The sequence below is a fragment of the Palaemon carinicauda genome, chromosome 42, assembly GCF_036898095.1.
Source record: "Palaemon carinicauda isolate YSFRI2023 chromosome 42, ASM3689809v2, whole genome shotgun sequence".
In the NCBI taxonomy this organism is placed as follows: Eukaryota; Metazoa; Arthropoda; class Malacostraca; order Decapoda; family Palaemonidae; genus Palaemon; species Palaemon carinicauda.
In genome coordinates, this window is record NC_090766.1 from 25,428,602 (window position 1) to 25,439,569 (window position 10,968).

Genomic DNA, 10,968 nt, shown 5'->3' on the forward strand with positions numbered 1-10,968 from the left:
TCAGGTACTTTGTTTTACATGTAATATTGCCAACAGTTTCTCTTTAGCTAAATACAGTGTTGCCTGCTTCACTGCAGAGCTGCTTAGCTTCCTGTGAAGTGTACCGGCATTATTGAAGCTAACAGGTACAAGGATCTCGTCCTAAACCGAGGACTTTCATTCCAGAAAAGGCGCCCCATTTCGACCTCGCTTCGCCCAGTTGGCCAACAGACTGATCGAGGCAGGACTTATTGACTACTGGTTGGAAGATGTCATTTCTCTTTACGTAAGAACAACCAAGGATGGAACGAAACAGGAAAGCGAACAAGAGCAGACATCAGACAATGGAGTGGTAAGTTACAAAGAGAATCTGCTTTGTCCTAAACCGAGGACTTTCATTCCAGAAAAGGCGCCCCATTTCGACCTCGCTTCGCCCAGTTGGCCAACAGACTGATCGAGGCAGGACTTATTGACTACTGGTTGGAAGATGTCATTTCTCTTTACGTAAGAACAACCAAGGATGGAACGAAACAGGAAAGCGAACAAGAGCAGACATCAGACAATGGAGTGGTAAGTTACAAAGAGAATCTGCTTTGTCCTAAACCGAGGACTTTCATTCCAGAAAAGGCGCCCCATTTCGACCTCGCTTCGCCCAGTTGGCCAACAGACTGATCGAGGCAGGACTTATTGACTACTGGTTGGAAGATGTCATTTCTCTTTACGTAAGAACAACCAAGGATGGAACGAAACAGGAAAGCGAACAAGAGCAGACATCTGACAATGGAGTGGTAAGTTACAAAGAGAATCTGCTTTGTCCTAAACCGAGGACTTTCATTCCAGAAAAGGCGCCCCATTTCGACCTCGCTTCGCCCAGTTGGCCAACAGACTGATCGAGGTAGGACTTATTGACTACTGGTTGGAAGATGTCATTTCTCTTTACGTAAGAACAATCAAGGATGGAACGAAACAGGAAAGCGAACAAGAGCAGACATCAGACAATGGAGTGGTAAGTTACAAAGAGAATCTGCTTTGTCCTAAACCGAGGACTTTCATTCCAGAAAAGGCGCCCCATTTCGACCTCGCTTCGTCCAGTTGGCCAACAGACTGATCGAGGCAGGACTTATTGACTACTGGTTGGAAGATGTCATTTCTCTTTACGTAAGAACAACCAAGGATGGAACGAAACAGGAAAGCGAACAAGAGCAGACAACAGACATTGGAGTGGTAAGTTACAAAGAGAATCTGTTTTGTCTGTCTGCCTGGTTAATGGTCTCTGCTTTCTTCCACTAACGTACGTTATTGTACTATTGTACATTGTACTATTATCTTTTATTTCTCATTGTGTCTTAATTTCAAGTGGAAATTTAAGTTCTTAGTTTTCTATCATACTCATACACGCCCATATATATATATATATATATATATATATATATATATATATATATATATATATATATATATATATATATGAAATGTATATATATACCTATATTATATGTATGTATATATATATATATATATATATATATATATATATATATATATATATATATATATATATATATATATATATTTATATATATGCATATTTACACACATATATATATTTTATATATATATACACATATATATCATATATATATACATATACACATATATCATATATATACATATATATATATATATATATATATATATATATATATATATATATATATATATATATATATAAGTATATATATACACATATATCATACACACACACACACACACACATATATATATATATATATATATATATATATATATATATATATATATATATATATATATATATATATAAATTCATTTTACCGAAGCAAGGGACAGTGACAATACCTATACATATTGCACAGGCAAGCGACACTGAGGATGCCCTAGAGACTGACTATATATATATATATATATATATGTGTGTGTGTGTGTGTGTGTGTGTGTGTGTGTTTATCAGAGGTAAGGGACAGTGATAATACCCTGTACATATGGTCAGCGCCCAAGCCCCTCTCCACCCAAGATAGGACCAGAGAGGACCAGGTAATGTCTGCTAATGAATCTACAGGTAGACCCATAGGCTCCCCCAAGCTCCTCACATCCACATTCTTAACTCACAAGGATGGTGAGGTTGCAGACACAAGAAACTATCGAGCTTAAGCCCGTCTCGAACCCCAGTTCAGCAGACTGCCAGCACTTTACACATACATATCTATTATTATTATTATTATTATTATTATTATTATTATTATTATTATTATTAGCTAAGCTACAACCATAGTTGGAAAAGCTTGATGCTATAAGCCCAAAGACTTCACCAGGAGACTAAAGACTTTAATGTTCTGCAAGTGCTTCGATAAAGTGGATTTGACAATAAACGAGCAATATGGGGTGTGGACTGCAGAATGCCTATGAAGGTCCTGTAGAGAGTAGGATTCCCCTGCAGTATAGGACCAGAAAAACACCCCTTGGGGTAAAGTAAGTTATGTACCAACAATCATAATATTGTGGAGAGAGCAACAAAGGACCTGGAACCTGTCACAGCAAACTCTTGGTTTCTTTCCAGGCTGACGATGGCAAAGTTATCCTTCGACTGGACCACATGACTGGAGTGTTCCTGTCCTACCTCTGCGGCGTGGTCATCGGTTCTCTGGTCTTTGTGACAGAAAGAGTCTTCGGTCGACATCCTCATTATACGAGCTAAAACCTTCTGTCTCCCTATCACTTTGTTTTCTCTTTATGAGTAAATAACATTTAACTGAATATAGTAATGCTTTTGGATCCCTTTATGAAACAGTAAGAACCCCATTAATCTTATCCTTTTGGTGAATCAGGAATGGACTTTCTCAAACTTATATCTTTATTATCATTATTACTAGCTAAGCTACAACCCTAGTTGAAAAGCAGAATGCTATAAGCCCATGGGCTCCAACAGGGTAAAATAGCCCAGTGAGGAAAGTAAATAAGGAAACATAAATTACAAGCAAAGCAATGAACAATTAAAATAAAATATTTCAAGAACAGTATACTTGAATACAAACATAACTTTTCTTCGTAGAAGATTGGTTAATGAGAATTCCTTGAGAATACTCGACCGTACCTTTGTAATCTTAAGACTGGTCTACTGTAAGTGTATATACAAAGAATAGCCAAAGTATTTAGCCTACTGAGATTGTAAAGATTCATCAACAAATTATGGTAATTTGATCATTAATATATCCCCATTGATGGGTTGGGTTACTCCCATCTTTTCTGTTCATTTGTAAATAAGAAATAGTGGATTTACTGTACTTAATTTACTTTAAGTGACGTTTTCCTGGTCCTATCATCATCATCATCATTATTATTATTATTATTATTATTATTATTATTATTACTATTATTATTATTATTATTATTATTATTATCATTAGCTACAACCTTAATGGGAAAGGAAAATGCTATAAGCCTAGGGGCACTAAGAGAAAGATGGCCATGTGAGGAAAGGAAATAAGGAAACAAATAAACTACAAGAGAAGTAATAAACAATAAAAATAATATATTCTAAGAACGGTAACATTAAAATAGATCTTTCATAAACAAACCATGAAAAGCGACTCACGTCAGCCTGTTCAATATAAGAATATTCTCAAGAAAATTTGAACTTTCAACCTGTCTGTCAAAGAAGCCTTTGCAACCATCAGGGATTCTTCATTTGTGAACTCTAGTAGAATCAAGGTCAGTGAATAGAGAATAAGTTGCATGATCATGAGTGATTTAGTCAATGAAAACTGACCTCTATGTTCTGATATGTTTTCAAAATGGCTACAAGATACAAACTATAAGAACGGGCACTCGGTAGAGCACATACCTTCGCCTGAAGCAATTTGTATATCACACGATCGGCAATTGAATTATGCCTATTTTGGTACTATTTCATGCAAATCAGATAAAAATCGGTCATGATATGGCAAAAAAGACGCTTTTGACCTTTTCGTGACCTTGACCTTGACTTTTGACCCAACCACTCCCGAAATCTAAGCAAATTTTCCTTGGATCATGGCCAATCATACCACCAAATTTCATGAGAAACAGACACACGGTCTTTTAGTTATGCTAATCACAAACACAGACAGACATACAAAATATACCTTGGCAACTGCGCCATCACAAGAAACTGGCTATCCTTTGATGAATCTAGCCACTAAATTCTCTATGGATTTAGTCAGTCTGTGAGACGACTAACAAAATCTAACTGAGGCCCTTTGCGTCAATAGGCCTAGGAGGAGATGATGATAGAAGTTATAAATGTTATTAAAAAAAATTGAAAATAGATATTAAAAAAATCTGATGAACAAATGTTTAATTAAATAAATGACGGCTGGTGAGGGGTGGGGTTTATATCTGCAACGAAAGGCTCTTCGTTATCTATTACAATTAATTCCTGTTGCAGAGCAGAGTATGTTATTCAACCTTTGATCCTATTGAAGGAATGGAATTGGGTTCATATCGGGAGCAGTTGTTCTCGTTGGAACAATTCATTTATTCTTGTAAAGAGAAAAACAAAGTTCGAGTCTTCTACGAATAAAATTATGAAAGTACTCTATTTTAGAATTTTCAAAAGCTATGAATAGATCGACAACTTTTATATAACATAAAACGTAATACTGACTCCCTTGCGAATATAATGTCCCGAGGAAACGTGAGACATAAACTAGAAGGTTAATAAATTTGGAAATTCCTTAAATAAAGTTTATTAAAAGAAATTATTGTAAACAAAAACTAAATTAACATATAGATAGATTAAATTAAATAACTCCTTTCATAACACTTATCCATTGTCTTCCTATGAATTAGCCTTTGCATTCACTACCTCCTGTGAATAAAGCAAGACAAATAATTTCCAAGTCATGAAGGCAATCATAGAATTCCGGAAGGGTAGGTCGATTCTCCTTATGTGGACTCAGAGCCTTTACGAAAAGACCTTCCAGCCTTTGCCACTGCTCAAGAGGATACCGTTGGTCTCTTAAAAGGACGTCGTAAACGAGGCGTCCGAAAGAGTAGATATCATTTTCGGGACTGGTTGGCTGTCCGCAAACGCTCAGCAGTGGATCGAACTGGCTCCAAAGAGCATACTTCCAGGGGACCACCTTCATTACCATCAGTTTGCCGAATGGAAGAGCGTAGCCAAAGTCCACGATGGTAGGATTCATGGTATCGTCCACGACGATGTTTTTGGCATGCAGGTCATTATGGCCGAAGCCTCTCTCATGAACGTCGTGCAGGATCCTGGCCACTTTCTTCAAGACTCCGACGAGCAGCGCCAAAGAGGCTACACCTGGTTGGCTGGTAGCTTGTAGTCCGAATAGCGTGAGAGAACCATTATAAGACATGACTATGTCTTTCGGTCCCTGCTTCCCATGTCTTCCATACAATTCCGGGACTCCACTGATTCCGGACAATGTCTGCAAGACGACGGCTTCACGCTCCAAATCAACAATGTCTTCGAGCTCTGGATAGATGAGACTCTTGATGACTCCACTAACCCAAAGGCCTTTCACTTTGACCTGGCAGTGTTTTACAATACCGTAGCTTCCCATGGCAAAGATTTTCCCAATCTGGATGCAGCGAGACGTTATGCTCCTAAAAACACATTCCTTGTTCCCGTCGTCTTCATCCTCTATTCCCAAATCTGGCTTCTGAAGCGCTGGGTCTCTGCTCCCTTCCTCCCAGGCTTTAATGAAATCATTCCAAACGCTATACAACCATTCTTCAATGCCTCTGTTGTGCCAGTCCTCCTGTCCTTCTGTCGACAAGGAATGCTCAGCTGAAGAACTCACAGCGCTCTCGTCTCCTGAATGGAAAGTTCCATCCGTAATGGATGGCTCTTTTCTCCAGCAAGCGCTTGAAGCTGCTTCATCGGGTGGCAGCTGGTTTCCTCCAGTCCGCTGCGGGATCTCCAGCATGCTTTGAGCGCTTGGATGATCATGGCCCACTCTCAACTGGCCCGTTATTTCCCCTTCATCCATATTATTATCATTATATCCATCATTACGATCTGCAGAGCAGATGAACTCGACCTCCATTCTTGGAGAATCCAAAGCAGGAGAATCGTCTCCGTTGTCTTTTCTTGCTTTCATTCTCTTTCTGGTGTTGGGATTCATCTCGTCCAGGTGGAGAGTAATTTGCGTTCTCGACTCTCTCTCTCTTATAGAAACCCGGTTCTCTTTTTTCAGTGTTTGATATTTAAAAAAAAAAAAACGAAATAATCACTGATATTACATTTATCGTTTGTCATAAAAATACATACAAATATTCCTTCTTGATTTTAGATAAATTTCCCACAAAGAATTCTTAAGTAAATGTGCATGTCCTGATTGCGTTCTCTCTCTCTCTCTCTCTCTCTCTCTCTCTCTCTCTCTCTCTCTCTCTCTCTCTCTCTCTCTCTCTCTCTCATGCAGTTATGCATTATAGCTGAAACAGGTGTCGTGAATAATAATGGGAACTTAACAACTTTAATAAAAACCTCAGTGATTTGTAATGAACGCTAAGTCTTTATTTGATTATATTAATAAATTTAATCATAACAGTGGTTACAATGATAATAATTATGATGATGATGATAACGATAATGCTATAATGATAATGATTATGATAGTAATGAGGAAATAATAATAAAAATAATAATGATTTTTTTATTAGTAGCAGTAGTATTATTATTATTACTATTATTATGATTATGATTATTATCATTATTTGCTGCTGTTGTTGTTGTTATTATAATATTTTTCTCAAAGTATGTAGATCTTCAATACAGTTAGCTTTCAAGATCTTGCCGAGTTCTTATTATAACCCAGAACACTTTGAAACCATTACTTACGAGAGATTTTGACAGACTAAATAATAATAATAATAATAATAATAATTATTATTATTATTATTATTATTATCATTATGAGCATTATCATTATTATTATCATCATCATTATCATTATAATAATTCCCTCATTTTATCATAATCATTATCATTGCAACAACATCGTTATAGTTTTTACCAGCATCACCATCATAATTATTATCATTAGGATTGCAACTACATTATTATTACAGTTATTAATATAATGAAATAATAGACTTAACGTTTATTACAATCCACTAAAGTTTTCATTAAAGGCAAAACCTATAGAAATTTACAATTCAGTCATCATACCCTCAATATTTCTTTTATTCTTGCTTCTTAAAGATTTGAATAAATTAAGGAAAGTTACCATTATCATTCACGACACCTGTTTCCGCTATGATGCATAACTGCATGAGAGAGAGAGAGAGAGAGAGAGAGAGAGAGAGAGAGAGAGAGAGAGAGAGAGAGAGAGAGAGAGAGAGAGAGAGAGAACGCAATTAGGAAATGCACATTTACTTGATAATTCTTTGTGGGAAATTTATCTAAAATCAAGAAGGAATATTTGTATGTATTTTTATGACAAACGATAAATGTAATATCAGTGATTATTTCGTTTTTTAAAAATATCAAACATTGGAAAAAGAGAAGCAGGTTCCTATAAGAGAGAGAGTCGACACCGCAAATTACTCTCCACCTGGACGAGATGAATCCCAACACCAGAAAGAGAATGAAAGCAAGAAAAGACAACGGAGACGATTCTCCTGCTTTGGATTCTCCAAGAATGGAGGTCGAGTTCATCTGCTCTGCAGATCGTGATGACGGAGATAACGATAGACATATGGATGAAGAGAACATAACGGGCCAGTTGAGAGGGGGCCATGACCATCCATGCGCTGGAAGCATGCTGGAGATCCGGCAGCGAACTGGAGGAAACCAGCTGCCATCCGATGAAGCAGCTTCAAGCGCTTGTTGGAGACAAGAGCCATCCACTACGGATGGAACTTATCATCCAGGAGACGAGAGCGTTGTGAGTTCTTCAGCTGAGCATTTCTTGTCAACAGAAGGACAGGGGGACTGGCACAACAAAGGCATTGAAGAATGGTTGTATATCGTTTGGAAAGATTTCATTAAAGCCTGGGAGGAAAGGAATAGAGACCCAGCGCTTCAGAAGGCAGATTTGGGAATAGAGGATGAAGGCGACGGGAACAAGGAATGTGTTTTTAGAAGCATAACGTCCCGCTGCATCCAGATTGGGAAAATCTTGGCCATGGGAAGCTACGGTATTGTAAAACACTGCCAGGTCAAAGTGAAAGGCCTCTGGGTTAGTGGAGTCATCAAGTCTCATCTATCCAAAGCTAGAAGACATTGTTGATTTTGAGCGTGAAGCCGTCGTCTTGCAGACGTTGTCCGGAATCAGTGGAGTCCCGGAATTGTATGGAAGACATGGGAAGCAGGGACCGAAAGACATAGCCATGTCTTATAATGGTTCTCTCACCCTATACGGACTACAAACCGCCAGCCAACCAGGTGTAGCCTCTTTGGCGCTACTCGTCGGAGTCTTGAAGAAGGTGGCCAGGATCCTGCACGACGTTCACGAGAGAGGCTTAGGCCATAATGACCTGCATACCAACAACATCGTCGTAGACGATAACATGAATCCTACCATCGTGGACTTTGGCTACGCTCTTCCATTCGGCAAACTGATGGTAATGAAGCTGGTCCCCTTGAAGTGTGCTCTGTGGAGCCAGTATGATCCACTGCTGAGCGTTTGCGGACAGCCAACTTGTCCCGAAAATGATGTCTACTCTTTCGGACGCCTCGTTTACGATGTCCTTTTAGGAGACCAATCGTATCCTCTTGAACAGTGGCAAAGGCTGGAAGATCTTGTCGTAAAGGCTCTGAGTCCACACAAGGAGAATCGACCTACCCTTCTGGAATTCTGTGATTGCCTTCATGACTTGGAAATTATTTGTCTTGCTTTATTAACAAGAGACAGTGAATGCAAAGGCTAATTCACGTGAAGGCGATAAATTATTGTCATGAAAGGAGTCATTTAATTTTAATTTAATCTTTCTATGTTAATTAGGATTGAATTGTTTTAAGATTTGTTTTTACTAACATTGAGTTGTTTGTTTACAATAATTTCTTCTAATAAACTTAATTTAATCAATTTCTAATTTTATTAACCTTTTCTTTTATGTCTTGTTTCCTCAGAAATTATATTCGTAAGGAAGTCAGTTTAAAATATTCTATTATATAAAAGTTGTCTTGATTTATTCATAGCTTTGAAATTTCTAAAATGGATTACTTTCATAACTGTATTTGTGGAAGACTCAAACTTTGCATTGTTCTTGGCAGAAGGAATAAATTGTTTCATCGAACACTACGAATAACAGTACACAGTTTTTACTGGACTTATCCCATCACAGAATCATGTTTCTTGATTATCCCCCAAGGGTTTTTTTTTTGTCTTTTATTTCTAGTCTGGAAAAAGGTCAAGTTTTTCCATTTAAAACTGAAGGATTGTTGTCGTTACAGACATTCGAAGTCTCTTCGATTAGTAACATTGTATAGAGGACTGAAGATATTAAGGCTTTCAATAGGAAACTGAAGACTTTCTTGTTTTATAAGTGCTTAGATAATGTGGATTTGATAATAAAACTAGCAATATGCGGCGTGAAATGCTGAATGCCTTGGAATATATATGATAAAATGAATTACTAAAGGTTCTATAGAGAGTAGGGTTCCCCTGCAGTAAAGGACCTGGAAGGTAACCCTTGAAGTAAAGTAGGATGACATTGCAGTACATCTCCTGCATTGAGTACTTGAGAGTAAATGATTCCTATTGTGACCTACTGGTAACGTCTCTGCCTGGTGATCGCCAGACTAGGTTCGAGTCCCGCTCAAACTCGTTAGTTCCTTTTATGTCTGCAACCTTCCAATCCTCGTGAGCCAAGGATTGGGTTGGGGGATCCTAAAGGTCTATCTGGTGAGTTATTAGCGGCCATTGCCTGGTCCTCCCTGGTCAGGCTTGAGCGGCTTTTAAACATTTAAAAAACGGTACCGAACACTTCCAAAGTGGGACCGCCCAGAGGCAGCTGAAGGTTGCTATAAAAAAAAAAGTCCTACCGATGCCTCATGTGGCTAAGTGATTATCGCTTAAGGCAAACACTCTGAAATGGATGCTTCGTCTGCTCACTTCACAAAAGCTATGGTAACCCCACCTCTCTCTCTCTCTCTCTCTCTCTCTCTCTCTCTCTCTCTCTCTCTCTCTCTCTCCAAACAGTTTTCTTATTTGCTTTCTTTATCTTTATCAGTGACAGGAATAAAAACAGATACCAACTATAATCTTCATTAGCTTTGATTGCCCACAATTATGTGAGGCTATTCTTAAAGCCCTTACAGTCACAGTAACTGTCTCACTAAAGAATTACCTAAGATTTCAAAACAAAGTCAGGAAGGGATAGACAGGTAATCTTTGAATGAGAGGTAACCGCATGTAAACAATGATATAGCTATTTACTATAAATATAATTGAACTTCAGTCTATTTCTCAGAGAGAGCCTGCGAAGGGAAAAGTGAACAATGGCCACTGCTAATTACATCCTTTCTAATTGTTAAATTGTTAATAAACCCAATTAGAGATCATTTTCTACAACATGACCTAATTCATACACCTTTAGAGAAGGCCCATTAGCAGCACGTTGAGAGCCTTTACACTCTGTGCAATGCCTGGTATTTATTGGCTTAGGCAAGGTCTATAGATAAATTCTATAGACCTTGGTCTTATGTCCATGGTATTTAGGCCTGTGCTATTTAATACGCCTTACCCGCGATCTATCCACGCATACTAGGTCTTTTCTTCTTCCATTTTACAATCAAAGCTACGATATTATCTAATCCTTCAATCTTTCCACATGGCCATACCATATCAAAACACTCTGCACCCTCTTTTCATCCACTTTATCCCAATTTACCACTTTTTATGTCCTCACATCTTTCACCTTTCTTCTCACACCCTAAAAGCCAGAACTACTATATTTAAGTACGATGCCAGCATTGCTCTACCTATTCCAGCC

The 10,968-nt window shown here is 38.0% G+C and overlaps 1 protein-coding gene across 1 annotated transcript; it reads left to right on the forward strand.

The window, feature by feature from the left end:
- The first annotated feature begins 8,361 nt into the window (after positions 1-8,361).
- Positions 8,362-8,901, forward strand: LOC137633051 (uncharacterized). Its single transcript, XM_068365217.1, has one exon. The coding sequence runs from the start codon at positions 8,362-8,364 to the stop codon at positions 8,899-8,901; it is 540 nt and encodes a 179-aa protein (XP_068221318.1).
- The last annotated feature ends 2,067 nt before the right edge of the window (positions 8,902-10,968 follow it).

Bases quoted from the DNA above. Each gene is read 5' to 3' on its own strand.
- LOC137633051 (XM_068365217.1), top strand. From the start codon at position 8,362: ATGTCTTATAATGGTTCTCTCACCCTATACGGACTACAAACCGCCAGC.